The sequence below is a fragment of the Condylostylus longicornis genome, unplaced genomic scaffold (genome assembly GCF_029603195.1).
Source record: "Condylostylus longicornis isolate FDR11 unplaced genomic scaffold, ASM2960319v2 ptg000003l, whole genome shotgun sequence".
Classification (NCBI taxonomy): Eukaryota; Metazoa; Arthropoda; class Insecta; order Diptera; family Dolichopodidae; genus Condylostylus; species Condylostylus longicornis.
In genome coordinates, this window is record NW_026577972.1 from 104,791 (window position 1) to 123,801 (window position 19,011).

The 19,011-nt window shown below is 26.1% G+C and overlaps 1 protein-coding gene across 2 annotated transcripts in view; it reads left to right on the forward strand.

The window, feature by feature from the left end:
- LOC129606516 (calcium/calmodulin-dependent protein kinase type II alpha chain) overlaps positions 1-18,630 on the forward strand; it is a 35,814-nt gene extending 17,184 nt beyond the window's left edge. For both annotated transcript variants that reach the window (XM_055516870.1, XM_055516879.1), the window contains exons 10-13: positions 11,489-11,564; positions 13,131-13,225; positions 13,883-13,997; positions 14,652-18,630. In XM_055516870.1, the coding sequence (XP_055372845.1) occupies positions 11,489-11,564; positions 13,131-13,225; positions 13,883-13,997; positions 14,652-14,802 (437 nt within the window). In that variant the 3' untranslated portion in view covers positions 14,803-18,630. The remainder of the gene's footprint in view (positions 1-11,488; positions 11,565-13,130; positions 13,226-13,882; positions 13,998-14,651) is intronic.
- Positions 18,631-19,011: the final 381 nt, after the last annotated feature.

Sequence of the window (19,011 nt, forward strand, 5' to 3'; positions counted from 1 at the left end):
TGAAAAATTTATTGTTTAAGGCCGTCTTTTGTGCTCTCATCTCGTTAATATTGTTGCCAGATGATTTTATAGCCCTTTGTGTGTTATTTAGAAAACCATAACTAACATTAAATTTTCATTCATATATTGCATACATTTAGGAACATAAGAAAATGTTATTGACTTGTTCTAATTTAATTTGATATACATAGATTCAATTTTATTCGGCATTTATCTGTTTATGTGTATTAGTACGTGTGTTGTTTTTCAAAAATTTTATTACGAATCCAAACTGATTCCCCAAACTGATTGCAATTTTAAATTGACGTAATAGTTTAGTGGCTTAGATCTGCGAATATAAATCTGAAGAAGATTATGCGTGCTTTATGTGATTTAAAATGTTTTCGTATTTGTTGCACAGCGGACTCACTTAACTATTTTGTCTTAAAGTCTTAACCAGTTGTTGTTTTATAATTTTACATTTTTTTTTTTGTTGAAATTAAAATAATAGAAAGTGAATAATAATTGTGTTTACTTTAGAGATGTATTTTTGTGGATTATGAAAATAAGCAATTTTAATAGCTAAAAACATAAAATTTTTCCCATAAAATTATGCACTCTTGTTTTTTATTTACAAAGTAGTTTGTCATTATTTCAGAATTTTTTACATTATCATCTGAAAAATTTTAAAATTTCGTGATTATTGTTAATAGAAATGTTTATTAAACCGGAGTAAGAGTACGATAAGAACAATATTTTACTATTATTATAGTTATATCCTTATTAGTATCTTACTAATAAATATCTTAAAGCTCTGTATTATTTCCTATAAAGGAAACACTTTTTTTGATCTTAAATTACTACAGAATGTCTGAGACTCTTAAATTTTCTTAAATTATTTTTCTTATTTTACTTTGCTTGAGTTATTTTTTTAATGCTTCCCCCCCGGTTTTATCTAATAAATATTTTGTTCCTTAGATTTCTGCGACATTATGTTATATGAAAATGGAGGTCAGAATACAATGCTCCAACTTTCTGTAAAAAAAAGGTTAGGTTTTTAATATGCGGTGCGTAAATTATATGAGTAAATGACGATTAAAGGAAAATCTATTTTAATAAATTTAATATCTAAATTTTTAAATGATTTTACATTTAAATATCTCTGAAACTAAAGAAGTTTTTGACGTCATTGATTATGCACCATTACCTGAAAGGTTGTTAGAAGCTTCAAATGAATAAACAAAATTTTGGCCATTGTACCTATTAGGTAATGTATAAGTATTCATATACGAATGCAAAAAGAAAAAACAATAAAAAAGAAAGATTCACGTCCATGAATTATCAGTGAAAATTGCAAAATATACGATTTTGAGAAATTTCAATTGTTGAGGCTTCGAAGAGATTATATTGGAAGGATTCGAGAAGGCCGGCACAAAGAGCAAAATGTCACTAAGAATTTGTTTCTCCGTCTGGAGGCATTTTATCACCTTGCTTCGGCGGGAATATTTTCGAGTCTTGGACGCTCTGTTATTTCACTACTCATTTTAATCGTACTTATGTCATATTAGTGCATATAAAAAATAATAATTTCTTTATATTACATAAGTTCAATGTCATGCAACTGTTGCTGTGTGTTAAGCATATTAATTTATAAAGAAGTATTGCTAGAACATAATTAAAGTATTATATATTGTTGAATAAAAATAGTCTTAAAAATTAGTAGCAATTCAAATAAACTATAAATTTTTTTTTGTTTTTTTGAAAAATAATTATCTTTGTTTACTTTCTCTTTCTTTGTCTCTCTCTCTCTCTTTCTATTTGTCTCGATTTCTTTCATTAATTTTCTTTATATATATTTGTATATATTTATATATATATATATATAAATGTATGTTTAAATTTCTGTATACTATGTTATATTATAAAATTAAAATATAAAGTCGAACGTTTGACACAAAGATTTGCCAAAAGTTATATTAATCCACGTGAATTTAGTTTCGATTTTTTTGAAACTTTTGTGGAAGATGAATAATATTTTTTAGCATAATATATTTGAATGCCAGAAACACACATATTTAGTAGGCACCACTATGAACTGCAGAATTTATGATAAATTGTCAATAATGTAGCTTCACAAGTGCGTATATATAAAATAAATCTATAATCAATTAAAATAAGGTTATTTTCTATTATTTGCCGACCGCATTGAATACAATAAGGGAGGTTAAGTGATAGCACCAAATTTCGGATATCAAGTTTTCGGTGGGAATACACTTCTCCATAGTAGAGGAACATAAATAAACTAATTTTATAGAGCTGTTGGTCGATCTACCTGTTGGGCTGTGAGCCTGTGAATGCACGCGTGTGTCTCAATTTGGGCTGTACCGATTTTAATGAAATTTTATGTGTGAATTAATTTATGGCTATGTCACGAATTTTGGGACATACCAGACCTCAGAAACTGGACCTGTTTACGAGCCGATTTTACATTTTTGCGCATATAAAGAAAAGTAGTCAACCAATTTCCTTAAAAATTAATATTTCAATTTGGAGTGTTAAAACAATAAAAATATAAATTTTTTGGAAAGATCAGTAGCCCTATCATGAATTTCGTTCGTAGCTCCGAAATTCGGAAAATTACAATTTTCATACTCTCAATTCCGAATTATTAAAGTTCTGCTCCGGATATTCGTAATGAAGCAATCAAAAATTACGTTCGTAATAAAAATAACACTCAATAGTGTACGAAAGAAATACTCACATGTAACAAGCAATTTAGAGAGAGTGGTTGTTATAAATTTTCAAGCTTTTAATTTTTTTGTTTGAATTTGAGTTTTTCCAAAACAGCAACCGTTAAATGAAATTAATTCATATTTGCTAAAGAATTGTTTTTTTCACTTTTCAAATACAAAAATATATCCTTTTCAAAATAAACTTTTCAAAAATATCCTTTTTTATGAAAGTTGTGTACTCAAATAGCAAAAAAAAAAACATAAATAAACATTTGACAGTTGAAATAAAGTATTGATTTTTACACTCCAAAAAAATTGTGTTACCATTGCTGATTCATAATCTCTACGAAAGGAATTTGTGATTTGTGAAAAGTTTACGTCGTAGCTAAGTTCGTCATTCGTAGAATTCTACGTAAACTACGGACGTAATTTATGATTTCTCTTTTGCGCAATATTCGCAGTAGGATTTTAGTAATTCGGAATTGAGAATATGAAATTCGTAATTTTCCAAATTTCGGAACTACGAACGAAATTCATGATAGTGTTTTCTGTAAGTTCGAAGCTGACATTTTTGCCGTTGTCAAATTTTGTAATTGTAAAGTATGGCGGCCTTTAATATGTTTGAAAGGGCATTATCTAATTTAACCTGTTGAAATGAGTACTCAAAAATGAAAAAAAGTAGTACTCGTATATGAAAAAAAAGTAGTATAATAGAAATTTAAAAAAAATACCTGATATTATATAAAAGAGTAGTCATATATTTATTGAACTTATATATATATAAATTGTTAAAGCATTTATGATATTTAAATGAAATAATTTAAAAAATATATTGATATTTATTATTTTAAAATTGCCAAAATATATAAGCAAAAAAAGTGTAATATTCGATTAAGAAATTTGTTTAATTTTTTTTATACGTAGAAAATATAATTGAATTTCGAATGGGAATATGGCCAAATGGTGCCATCGCAGTATAAAATCTATGATGAAAATATAAAATTTTTTTGTAGACATGTACAAGTTAAAATTAGACATATACAGGATGCTAACGAATGGTATGTGTCTTTAAGTGTATATACCACGTGTATACTGCTGCATGTAAAAGTAAAATAATTGTTTGGAGTGCAGTTTTGTTCATATACTCTAATCGTTAGCTATGAGAGCTAGAGAGCGATTAGGTCTACAGTACAGTAAAATAAAGTAGAATTTTTTCTATAGTAAGCTCTTAAATGACAACTTCAGAATTCTATAAATTCCGAAGATATTAGCTTATAAATTCGAAAATTTATAACATAACACGAGCGCAACTCATCAAAATTTTTTTTTTGAATTGTGAAAAACTTGATTTCAGTCTTTCAACTTTGAACAACACTTTCAGCAACATTTTGTTTTCGTTAAATATTTGAATAGGGGGGGGGGGGGGGGCTGTTTTTTAATGTGAAATGTTACGTTGTTGCAGATTTCTTCAAATTTTTAAAGTTTTTGTTTTTAAAATTGTTTATATAGTTACATCCTAATGCTACCCTGCATTATCATCAAACATCTTCCTGTATACTTGTTATGTATATATAGATATAGTATATGGTTCGAGAGAGTTATATAGAACAAAATGAAATATTAAAAATTTATTATTCAATTATACAGATTTATCTTTCAGTGTCCTAATACAAACGTGAAACTAAGTATGAAAAGTCTGCATTCACTAAGCGTTCCTGTATATTTTGCATTAAAACGAGATTAATTATATTGTTTAGAAATTTCAATTTTTTTAATAATTTTTATAGTATTTAACATTTCAAAATATAACATTTTATTTTACAAAAAACAAACAAAAAAAATTTTTCGTATGCAAAACGAGCAGAAAAAGTCTGCATACAGCACCTGAATTTTTAAACCAATGTGACTAAATTCAGAGTATGAAGTTGGCTAGCCTTTTCTTGCTAAAATTCCTCGTAGCCTTTTTGGCGTGGAATGAACCAGTTTTGAAATTTCTTCAATTGTGATTTTTGACCATTCTTTTGTTATGACATCTTTGAACATTTTTTAGAACTTATGGTTCGTTTACGAATTTTACGTTCTAGCAAATCCCATAAATATTTTATGGGAGATTGGGGTGGTGTATGCAACTGTTTTCTGACATTATACAATAGTCACAGCTTCACAATTTTATCGGTATGCTTAGGGTCATTGTCTTGCGAAAGCAAGATGTGTCTTCTTGTGTCTGAAGACCTAGTTTTCAAACACTATTATTAAATTTTCTTTAAAAATATCTAAATAATCCTCTCTTTTCATAATTGATTCTATAGACTTTAAAACTCCTAAACCACTAGCTAGCATACACCCGCAAATTATTACTCCACCTTAAGTTTTACTGTTGGAAGTAAATTTTTTTTCTTGCGCACTACCACATTTCCTCTACACCGACTGTCGTCCTCCTTTAGTTTCAAAAGTGCAAAATTTACGTTCATCCGAAAATACAACTTTCTTCTAGAAGCTAAGGGGCTTCTAACGTTTTAAATGATTTACCCTATATACTAATGGCTTTCTACGTATCACTCGGCTTTTATAAGCAGCTTTTTTGAGAGTTTTGTGTACAGTCTTAGCGCAAATGCCTTTTTTAAATTTAAATTTAATATTTTTTACAGTTTCAGAAGCCGTAAATCTTGGGTTCACTTTCACCCTTTTGACTATATCGCATTTCTCCTTAGGCGTCAATTTAGATGGGCGACCAGAACGAGGCTTAGAGACTAAAAAAAACATGTTTCTTTAAATTTATTTATTACTCTTTGTACAGAAAAGTGCTTCTCTTTACGATTTTCCATATTTTTGTAAAATTTTTGCTCTCTTTCCTGAAAATATAACTAATCTTTTTTAAATGTATATCGTCGGTTAAAAAGCAGAAAGCACTAAGTGCATTTTTTGGGAATTCGGAATTCATAGATGAATTAAATCGGAATAATATAATCTTTGTTGTGGCAAAAAATCATGCAAATCCAGAATGTAGTTTATAAATCCAGAAATTAAAGAGACATATCCCATTGCACTAATTGATTAGTTTTACAATTTTACAATTTTTTCAAATTGACTTTACTCAAAACACAGTTTCCTGGCTTTCTGCTTTTTAACCGACGATATACAGGAACGTTAAGTGTACGCAGGCTTTTTATATTAAATGTATATAATAAATATTCATCCATTTTATTATATTTTATTTGTATATTTATGTATATACTCGTATATGTACATATTATAAATTTTTTTGTATTAATCTTGTCCATCATTTTGATATTCTATATATATATACAGGATGTGTATAAGAGATTTGATAGTATTCTTGAAGTTTTAAAATTTTAATATAAACGAAAAGAAAATTATGTCTTAGTTATTTTCTTATAGCACATTTCCGGCCAATTATTGGTTTGTCTTATAGTTCGTTTATAGTTCCAATTACTATTTGCTTAACTTTATTCTCTTCAATTGGTATATAAAAAGTTGGAAAATATTAGTGGAAAAGTAATTTACCCATATATTCCGGTAGCCTGTATGGCATATGTAAAATATCATGTAAAGTATGGCATATGGTATGGTAGCCTGTATGGCATATGTAAATATCATGTGAAGTGATATCATCAGGTTTAAGCCCTGTATTCTACGTAGGGCTGTTGTTCGATTTTTTGGATGGGGAGCAGAAATATTCGAAAAAGGGAGCCATTTTCAGAAAAGTGGTTCCAATTCCTATATTTCATGAAAACACAATTTACAATACTTCAAATTTTCTTACTGTAAGTTTGAATAAGACCACAACTTGGTTCCCCTCAATATTTTTAAATAATTCTTTTAAATTTAAAATATTGCTTACCATTTCAACATAAAAGGAGCTTTTCAATGCGCTGCCGCACAATGCGCTAAATGGAGGGAGCTTTGAATAAATTTTTCATGTTTTCAACAATAATCTCGATCGACTTCAATTAAAATGTCAAAAATTCAATATTATCGTCTATTAAAAAAACTCTACACAAACATATTTCATCTGATGAGGTCCACGAATTTTCGTAAGTTTGGTTATTTCACACTTGAACTGACTATGTGATTAACTTGACTACAAAAAGAAAGGTGGCGATCGTGTGTGCTATTTCTGTAAAACTTTCCACATACGACGTGAGAGTTTCTTTTCTTAACTCTGTGGCAAGAAAAATAAATGTGTCAATTTTTAGTAACTAAACTTTGGTAGAATGCACGATTGAGCATTCGTTGCAAAATGTTTGAAAAAATAAATCCTTATGTTTTTAAAAATTTCATAAATGGGTCTTATTCTGAGTATCGAATCCCTACGTGATAGTTATAATTATCGTAAAAAGTTCGATATTATTATTGTAAACGCAAACCAAATCATACAAATGATTCGTGCCTATAAATAACGCTATCACTTAGCGATTCGATACTCAGAATAAGCCACAGTAATTAAAGCAATACAATTCAATGTTTGAAACAAGAGCAGGGGTCAAAAACCTTTTTGAAACGGTGAACAATTTTTAAAATAATTTTTTTTGAGTGCCGCGCAAATGTACTTTTAACAGTACTATTATTAACAAAATATATTTAAAATACGAAATGTAAAATATATAAAATGTAAAGGAAAATAGTTTCATTAATTGATGAATCAAAATTCAATGCCCTTTTTGTTTTTAATTATTGTACGATAATTCGATATTACAGTAGCAAATCGAAAGTATGTTACATTTGCTAAATGAACCGTCGTACTCGTATATACACTAAGAAGAAGGGACTACATTTTTGCAGAAAAAGGTTTCCCGCTATCCATTTTTTAGTTCTTATTTTTGTCATAGTCCACAGTTCAGCATGCTGACAAGGTTACTGACCCCAGAACTAGAGTATAAATAATTTTTTATAAGAGAATGTCTGTTATTTAGGCATTAAGACTTATAATAAATTAAAATTTAAAATTGTTCTCAACTCTGGAAATGTGCTATATTTTTGAACATTGTTATTTTCATTGCATTATTTTTAGTTTATTTTAGTTTAGATAGTGGAAATTCGATTTTTTTTGTAATTCATCTGAACTTATTTTATCATTTGCTTCAGGAATACTATTTAATTCCGAATACTCTGTGTATATTATATGTTTATATATAAAAAATTTATATCATAAGAGAAAAATTAATTAAAGTGCGATTTATGAGAGTTTACTCATAATGCAAAAAAAAAAAAACAAAAAAGGCAGCCAAAAAAACCTTGGTTTTTTGCAGCAATACTTTATAATCAAAAAATGGCACTGCAGAACTTCAAAATCAAAAGTTATAATATGTGTAAAGACAATAATAAATTTTGAATCAGTGTTACAACTTTATATATATATAAATACGATACGTAACATAGCCAATACAAACTATGCGAAATCAACAACAAAAACCAATTTATATGCTTATATAAGAAGGGCAACGGAAACCGGACCAAAAAGGCAACAAAAATTTAATAATATTTACTATACTGTATCATACATGTGTGTATATTTGTTAAAGAATTTTAACAGAAAACAAGAACAGAGAAGAACGACTTTTGAGCATCACGACTTTTGCGTTTTTAACAATCAAACAATTTGAGCATTGTCGCCGCCGCTATCGTCGTTGTTTAAGCATCACTATATAAAATACTTAATATATAATTTAATAATTATAATATATATTTGCTGAATCAAAATTATACCAGGTGCTGCTGTAATAAAATTATATAGTATTATGTATTTGACGCTTCTATATTAATAATAAATTATTCGAGTTTTATTACAAAATATTTAAGGTATGTTTAATGTTTTTTTATTTCTAATTTAGTTTTTACTTTTATATATATATAGGATGCCCAAAATTCTATTGTATTTCCGAAGGAGGGTGATAGAAAGCAATATACATATACCCAGATGAAAAAAAAAAAAGCAGGGTGATTCAGTAAAGAGTACAATGTTACAAATTATTATTTAAGGTATCCAAAATGGGTTAAAATTTTTGTTTGGAACTAGTTCTCAAATCTCAACGATTCTATCAAATAACACAAAAAATTTTTTTTACAGAATTTTGGCCACTTAAACTTCGATTTAAGTCAATATAGGTTAAAAAAATCTTTTATGGTACAGAAGATATAGTACGAAAACCATTTCTATATCAAGATTTTAAAGACCCCAATAAATGTAGGAACCCAAAGAATTATTACTATTTTTACCTTTATTGATTTCATATACTGTAATTATTAACTATTATTTTTGATCACAGTAGTCACTCTAAAAATTAGTTCACATTTTTAAGAACCGTTATTGTAAAAAAAAAAGGTGAATATGAAGATTTTTATTGAAATAGAATAAATTTTAATAAAAAATCCTTGCTGTTAAATTTTTTTGGAAAATTTTTCTGCAAATATACTTTTTCATTGTTGCTGCAAGCAAAATTAGTAACCGAAGATTGCTGGACTACTCAAAGGACAAATAGTAGTAATCTCACTCATTCTTTCTAGGACCTAGCCTCTTGGTCAGCAAGCTCCGTGTATTGAATTTCGTCAACTTTATTTCGGTTCTAGAATCGTTGAGCAGCTTGATCGATTGAGCATTCGTTGCAAAATATTTGAAAAATAAAACCATGGGGAATTTTCTCTTAAAATTTATTATATTTCAATAAAAACCTTAAAATTAAGTTTTTTATTTCAACAATTATTCTTATAAATGTCAACTTGCTATTTATAGTGAATATTGGGATTAAAAATTAATATTTGATAATAATTACTACACTTAAAATCAATAAAAATTAAAAATTGTTACAATTTTATAAGTTTCTGCATTTTACTAGGCCTTTAAAATCTTGACACAGAAATGGTTTTTGTACTATATCTTTTGTAACATAAAAAATTCTTTTAACATTTAGTGACTTAAATTAAAGCTTAAGGGCCTGATTGTCTATCTCGCTATTTTACTCGGCAAGTGAGAAGAAAGTGAGTAACTATTATGTATTTGTATAATGTAATTTTTGAGTGAGAAGAACTGTTCGGTATTGCGTATCTCGTTTTTTCTAAAATGTATACAAAATTTATTCACTTTATTTTTGAAAGACGTTTAATCAATAATTAAAGAGAAAATACAAAAATCCAATTGAAAAAATGAGTAATCTTAAAAAAAGCGGGATACACGATCAGGCTGTAAGAAAGTGGCCAAAATTCTGTAAAAAAGATTTAAAGTTTCTAAAAATTTCACACCAAATAGTGGAAAAAAATCGAAAAAAATGTTTGGTTTCTCAAAGTATTTCGAGAGAGAGCACATAAAATACAAAATAAAGTAAATAAAGTTGGGTCAAACCAATGGTTTGTATTGTAGCACTTTTCCCTTTAACAAGTGAAAATACTGCTTTTAAATATAGTCTATGTATACCTACCACACTATTAAATTATTTAATTTCATTCATAAACGAAACTATTTCTTGGAATGCATATATTTAGGGTGAACGTTTTATGCAGTCTTTGAAATGAAGCAAAAATTAATTTAAGGAGTTTAATAGTTAATTGCGTGAGTTAAGAAAAATAATTATATTTTTTAATGGCATGGAATTTACCGTTAGCTTTTAGCGTTTTGAAAAATTTAAATAAGCTTGCGGTTTCGGAAATATATAGCGTCAAAAATTCAAATTTTTAGGCGATAACTTGAGAGAGGATGGAGATGGAAAAAAAATTTCTTCTAACCAAATAAACTATTTATTAGTGTCTAAAAGCTGCTACAACCTGAGGTCTAGAAAAAAAAACGTCTTCAAAAATTTTGAAAAAAACGGATTTTAGATAACGGTAAATTTCAACGGCCATTTTGTTTTTTTTTTTAAATTTAACTATAGTATGCAGCGATAGCAGAAGCAAGCCACTACCTTTCTGCGTTTGCAAAATTTGAAAAATGCTTATGGTTTCACTGCAACAAATAGTTAAATAATGGCTTTTTTAGGGTTTTTGGAGGGATATAACTTTTAGAGAGGGGGAGATAGGTAAAAATTTTGTTCTACGAAAATAAGTTTCTAGTAAAGATCTATGTACATATTAAATTTCAGCTTTCTATCTTCAAGGGTGTGTATCTAAACTGAGAAGTTTAGGCAAATAGAAATTTCGAAAATATTTGTTAAAATTCCTGTATCTCGGACACTGTTGCGATTTGAAACTAATAATATTGTATATAGTTTGCTCATTACCATTACTAATTTTCGCAAATATATTGGGAAGATATAGACGAAATGAGTGTTTTGCCCAAATATGACTTAATATGATAAAAAAGACGAGCCATGGAGCCAGAACAATTTTAACAGAACAAAAAGGGTTCATTTTCGATTAAAGTAGCAACACTGCTACTTAATAAAATTCTGTTGCATATCAAACAGCATCTCGCCAAAAATTATATTTCGAGCTCGTATTTATTAAATATTATTTATGAAGTTCTCTCGTGTAATTTCTAAAGCAGCCTCACGGAATCCCTCAAAGAGCATACCGGCACACCGCATTGGTATATAACATTTAGTATTTCTTGGTTGTTAAAACACTTATTGTCTCGAATTTTTTTGGAGAAAAAGAAAACTACACCCTCTAAGCATTAATGATAAACATTTTTTGCCAAATATCTCCAATATATTTTTAAAATAACTATTCTTTAACAAAAACAAAAATACATATTAATTATAAAATATTTTTTTTTAATTTTTTTTTTTCTCAACTGTTTTTCAAAAACAATAACACTTGGATTGCAGCTCGACGACAGGAAATTATTAAAATCACCGAACAATTGATTGAAGCTATCAATAGTGGAGATTTTGATAGTTATACGTAAATATTAAAATATTAAAAAAAAAATATTTAACTATACAAAATATAATATTTTATGTACAGAGTGTCTCAAAATTTTAATAATTAAATTTTAAAAACTTACTAATTTTAGCAATAATCGATTGCAAAATGCGCAATCATAAAATTACTTTTTATATAAGATTATTTAAATTATTATCGATTGTAGCATGCTTGGTTTGGACAAGCGCTTCGCTTCGTTACATATTTTACTATACTCATTTGTGCGAAAAATTTAAGCAATAAACCGGTAATATGGGAATTCCTTTATTGAAATTCCTGTTAAATATTTTGCATATTAACTCACAGGTGTTTGTAAAAATATAAAGATTTGTTCATATTATGTATTTTATATTAATCGTCGTATATAACAGCTTCGCAGCTACTTTGCGGGACTCCACAAATTCAGTATAATACACGAAATTTTTAACAATCGCATACAATTGCCATATTTTGTAGAACATCCTAAGTTTGTAAATGAATTTTTTGAAAAACAGGGAATAACATATTTTGAATTTTACATACTTTAAAAAAAATTTGTTAGCTTGTTATATCTCAATTTTCTGAATTCGTTCAGAATAATTGAATGTGCTTTCAGCTCCCAAATTTAAATGTGAAAGTTTTCTCATATATAAATTCAAGCATAGGAAGTATATTTGATGTTAAGTATATTACATTTGTCAATATAAAGGGTACAAAATTCAAATCTCTTGTGAATTTTGGTACACCCTTTGTACAAATACATACATATATGTACGCAATTATATAAAAAACGTGTGTTTTCCTAATAAAATGTGCTATGAAGAAGTCAATTTAAATATTTTTATACTATTAATTATTTGTGCATCTATATATAGAACCAGAGTGGTCTAATTCACATACATATATACGTTTTATTGAAAAGACGGAATTTTCAAAAAATCCTCAATTTTTTAAATACTTTATAAACTCTTTATTGGATTGACGATTTATTTTAAAAGTGACCTTAGTTTATATTTCAATTAAAAATGAATGATTGCCAATTCGTTTTGGTATCGCAAAGTAACGAAAACTGTTCGGTTAAACAGGTTATTTGCTTTATGTTGAATATTTAATTTTCTTATTCGACTCAACATAAGTTTCAATTTCAACTAATTCACAAAAATAAAAAGAATTCTTTAATTTCAAATCTTAAGTCACTTTCAAAATAAAGCATCCATATTATACAGGATTTATATCAATTTTAGTCACCGATTCCATTATTTTCGGTGAACGTTATATGGGCTTAGAGTTTAGATTATGACTTACAAATATTATTTATATATATATATATTATAAAGATTGTCGGACTGTAACAGGATTCTTTATTGATAAAGTTAAATAGTTAAAGCATTTCACGCTTCAAATTTGTAACATAATATTCGTGTGATGCGACGGAAGTCCATTTGATTAGGAAATGCAACAGTTTTGCAAAAAAAAAATATAAATAAAAAATTGTATTATTTCTTAAGAAAAATTATCACAGAAAAGTCATTTAATATATTATTTAAAAAAAAAATTTTTTTACAGAAAAATATGTGACCCACATTTAACTGCTTTTGAGCCCGAAGCATTAGGTAATCTAGTCGAAGGCATTGATTTTCATAAATTCTATTTTGAAAATGGTAATTTTTTTTGTCATTTAAAAAAATTTTTTATGTGTAAAATAGTATGCTTATTTATTTAATATAATATGCTTTGTAAATCAGAGCCGAATTTATTATATAATGACTTATGATGAATCATCTTGAAAGAGATGAATATTTGAATATATATTAAAATATTTAATTCAATTGTATACCGGATTTGGAATAAAATATATGCAAATGTATTTTAATAATTTGCTCAACAAAATTTCAAAAACAAGAATAAATTTCAGAATCACTTCTGTAAATAAAATACAATAAAATACACATTTATGGTGGATAGATAAATTATTTTCTTTCTCTGTAGCTATGTATCCAGTTTTCGGTCTACATTTGCAGTAGAAATGTCATAACGTTACTTGTATACATATATACTTACAATTTCATCTATATTTTTTATGTATAACAATTAATAAATATCTTTTGTTAAAATTTAATTGTTAATTGAAGCCCTCATACATATATACATGTATACGCGAAAGACCTATATAGGATGTAATATCTGTTGGGTAAATTCTGCACTGATTTTGATTCCACCTATATTATATAGTATTTGTTTTTACTTTTTTGTTTTGATAAATTTTTAGTTCTGATAATTTTACAAAATAATATTTTAATTTTGTATACAAATTTTAGTGCTTGGAAAAAATTGTAAGGCTATAAATACAACAATATTGAATCCTCATGTACATTTACTAGGTGAAGATGCGGCTTGCATTGCTTATGTTAGATTGACGCAGTATATTGACAAGTAAGTAATTTTATTAAGTTGAAATTTTTTTTTTTTTAAGAAAGATTCTTCAGACTAAAACTTCAACGCTAGTTTATCTCCATTACATACTAATAACTAATTGCCCCGAGATAATTATGAATATTTGAATCTTTCGTATCGGTATAGATTCGTAGGTTTTAAGAGAACCGAGTGTGGTAAGAGCTGGATATATCCCCTAGGGACTTGGACAGCAGTTCCCGGCAGTTTCGTTTTTTGTATATGCTCAAATTTTTTTTTTAAATATTTCAAATACTTTTATTATAAATCAACAGTTGATTCAGAATTTGCTTAGTTAAAAAATTGAAAAGAGTTTATTAACTATAAAACACAATTTAGTATTAGAAATTTTTGCTTAGTCTTGTTGAATTTAAATAAATATCTTGTTAACATTGATATATCATTACTATCACCGAGATTCAATTTGACAACGTTTAAAAAATTAAAGAATTGTTACTTTCTAAAAATAAACTGAGAGGTTTGGGCAATAAAATATAACGCGATTTATAACGCGCGTTAACCGACTATATAGAAATAATTTATATTAAGAATTTTTTTTTTGTTTTAAAGAAATTGTAAATGTTTTTTGGAATTAAAATTTTAAAATTTTGCTTTTATTTTTTGTTTATTTTGTAGACAAGGACATGCTCACACACATCAATCAGAAGAGACACGTGTATGGCATAAAAGAGATAGCAAATGGCAAAATGTTCATTTTCATAGAAGTGCATCTGGAAAAATTAGTGGAGCAACGACTTTCGATTTTATTAATCAACAACAAAAATAGACTCTTTTAAAGTAGATAAATAAATAAAATAAAAGAAAATGAAGAAAATATAAAAAAAAATTTAAAATAAAAAAATTTAACTACAAAAATATTTAAAATATTGTAATATGTATGTATAAATGTAACATATAATGTATACAGTAAAGCTTAGATTATTCGAATTAAAACTTTAACTTCAATATAAAGAAAAATAAATTTTCTAATTTACTTAAATATTTTTTATTAAATATTTAGATTATTTCGGATTTAAATCACAATATTATTTTAGAAAAATAAAACACTAAAACTATTTATATTATAGAAGAAGTACATACAATATTTATGTACTTTAAATTTTTTACTAAATTTTTAAGATAATCGCGATAATAGAAATAAAAATTTTTTTTTGTTTGTTTTTTCTTCAAATTGTGTTAATTGTGAAAAATTTGAAATTACAATTCCGTGTTATTTTGATGTGTATAGTGAGTAATATCGTCATTCCTATATAACATATTAGTACAATAGCAAAAATAATTTTAAGTTTTATATTTTATCATTGTGTATATACTTTATAATGATATACAAAAGACAATTTTTGTAATAACACACATGAAATATGTAATTTTTTGAGTAACGCTACTCGCAATTGTAAAATTTTAGTTATGCTTACTAGCTATTACTCAAAAAAGTAGTTCGTTTGTGGAATTACAAAAATTGCCCTCTGTATATAATTATAAACTATGTACATAAGATATTATGCATTTTAAAAATATAAATATGTATTTACATTTTAATATTATATTTTGATAAATACAAAGAGAGAAAAAGTAGAAAATTTTTCTGTGTCAATTTTGTCACACACACAAACACACTCAAAATAATTCAAATACTCGAATTTTTCTCATATTTTTAAAACGTAATTTAAAAAAGTTCGATTTATAGAATTCTTACTCTATATATTTATTTATATTATTTTATGTGCATTAAAAGTACAATAAATTTTAATGGAATTTTACATATATATGCATGTCCGTATTTGAATATCCTCTTAAGAAATTAAAAAAATCGTTTTTTTCTTATTTTTTAATTTAAATTGTCGTACAAAATTAATAATTAGAAATATTTTTATTTAAAATCACTTGTAATTTTTTAAATTAGGATTGTAAAATTGTAATTCGAAAAAACAAAATCTAATCGTTAATCTCTGCCAATATTATATAATTTTTTGTTAAAATCGTTTTGATCAAATTAAATAGTATTTAGGATTCTTTTTGGTATTTGGTTACAGTGAACAAAAGATTATCAGAGAATTTTTAATTATAAATAAATTTTATTTATTTTATGAATTTTTCTTTTTTATTCATATTTTTTGGTTATCGGTCGATTTAAAAATGTTGATTTTAATTAATTGATTAATTAATTAATTTTGAATATTCAATTAATGTTCATTTTAATTAATTTTAAATATGTAATAGTACAAAATTTCATTCCTTTTTTTTGCATATAAATTTTTCAATTTGAAGGTTTATTTAAATAAAATAGTTTTATTTAATTTTCTTATTATTAAAGTTTTCTGGTTATTAAGAATCACTGAAAGTAAATACATTAAGAGCTCAGATGGACCTGAAGTTTTAATTTTGCAGCTGTCTGATTGCTTATTTGGATGCCATAGGTTTATTGAATAGCCCGCACACATGCAACAGTATGCAATTAAGCAATCGAACAGGTCGCATGCAATTAAGCAATCGAACAACTTAAAATTGCAACCAGTTTATAAAAAATTACAAATTGTTCGATTCCTTAAGTGCATGCGATCATATAGGTTGCATGTGTGGGCGCTTGAATATAAACCTATGGAATACATATAAAGCAATGAAATGTTTCCACAACTAAAAGTTGCATATCTACCTGAGCACTAATATTGTGCACTTGGTCACCATTAATAGTGAAAAATTCTATACATATTTGTAATTTACACATATATATGTATACATACTTATATATATATAAATTTTCTAAACCAAGTGTTTTAAAATTTAAAATGAGTTTTCTTTTTCTTTTTTGTTTGTATAAGGATCTGTTAAAAATTTTTAATTTCATTGACACTTTAAACTTGTTTTAAAAATATTTTGTTTTTAATTATTCAAAAAAAAGTATTTCTTTATTCATTTTACTTATTTATATTTACTTATCTTTTTTGTGTATGTATATTTTTTGTTCATTAAAATTCTTATTTTTTAATTAAATTTCTGGGCCCGATAAAATCTTAATCAATAGCCAATACAATTCTTTTAATAAATAACAAAAATAATTAAATTTCTTATTTACTAAATAAACTTATATATATATATGTATACCCGAGACCCTTCGGTTAAAGGATCGGTGCCATAATCACTGCACCATTGGTCATATACATTTATATATGTATATTTTTTTTCCAAAACGAGTGAAATTTTTTTCGAACAACGGGATTAGGCTAAAATTATATAGAATTATAATAATTTATGTAATATTCATTCACTTTTTCCTAATCTAGTTTAAGTGAGTAAAACAACAAAGGTGAAATACAGAATATGAGGCTCTAAATAAAAACAAAATTGATTATTAAGTTTTTTGGATAAGGAAATGGTACATGGTTATAAAATGTAATTTAAAAAGAAATAATGTATATATAATAAAAGCACATATATGTATATACATATATATATATATTTATAAATAAAAATATATTAGTAAATTAAAGTTAAATACACACTGGTTGCTTCAAAATTTTTAAGGTCAGTGATGCTGGTGGTGATACATTATTGAAAATTAAGTGCCGTAATAAAAAAAAAAATTAATAGAATAAAATAGTTTATTATATAGTTAACAATACTTGTTTTAAGGAAATTATTTTAAATTTTTTAAGAATCCCCAACGACCCGCTCCTCTGTTCGCCACCGTGCTAGTCTAGTTCATAAACATAATTTAGTCTAATAAATAAGCATATTGTGCATGTACATTTTTTTTAGTAGAATATTTTAAAATTAAGTTGGAAAATTTGTAGATTTTTATTTTTTCAATATATTGAGTACATTATAATTGTTAATCGAATATAATTTTTAAATGTTAGTAATTTCTTAGCTTATCAGTTCTATCATGAATTCGACTCATAATACGAATTACGAAAGTCAGTATTTTATTTCAACTGACAAATATTCATTTATATTTTTTTACTTTTTGGGTAAACAACTTTCATCTATAAAAGTGAGTATATCTTTCGTAGACTTTTCAAATTATTTTTACTAAATAATTTGAAAAGTCTACGAAATTATAATAATATTCGGAGCAAAATTTTAATAATTTCGAAGTTGACAATATGACATTCGTAATTTTCCGAAATTCAGGGCTACGAACGGAATTCATAGTAGGGCTATCTATCATTTTTGTTTTTTTTTTGTTTCAACTCGAATATAACAACTAAGAGAAAAATTCTTGAAAGCACAAATAATTTTGTAAATCAAAAAATAGCAAAACACCCTATTAATATTTTGTTGCCTTTCTTAATTAGTTCCAGATTTTCATCACCAGCACATCATTCAAATAAAATAATAAATTTATTGTTTTAAAAAACTTCTGATTATTAAATGTTAAGAAGACACCTTATATTAAAAATTTTTACGTAACTAATTTATCATTATAGCAAATTTTATCATATTTAATTAAAATTTACAATTTGAATAAAAATGCAGAAAACAAAAAAAAAAAAAATAAAAATAGAAAAATCTTTATATGTATAAAACTTCTTCTTTTTTTATATTATTTATTCATAATAATAAAAATATATAAATAAAAAAAAGTATCAAAAATTTTAAAAAACTTCATGTAAAAAAAAAATGAGAAATAAAATAATAAAAAAAAATATATATATAGAATTTCTTTTTCTTAAAATTATAAACTTTTATGCCTTCCAAATGGTGCCTTCGCATGAGGTGGCAAATAATTTCAGGGATGATTCTTTGATCAATTTCCAGCAAATATTTGTTATGAATATACATAAGTAGGTATTGGGGTACTTGGTGCTGGGAAAAAACCCCATATCTTGGACTTTTTTGGAACTTGGACAAGTAAACAACTTGCTTTGCAACCTTTGACCTACTTTATAGTTCATTGACTTAGCGGCCATTTAAAACACCTCAGCTGCGTACATAGGCGAAAAAGTAAATTTCTGATCTACTTGCTACAATTCCT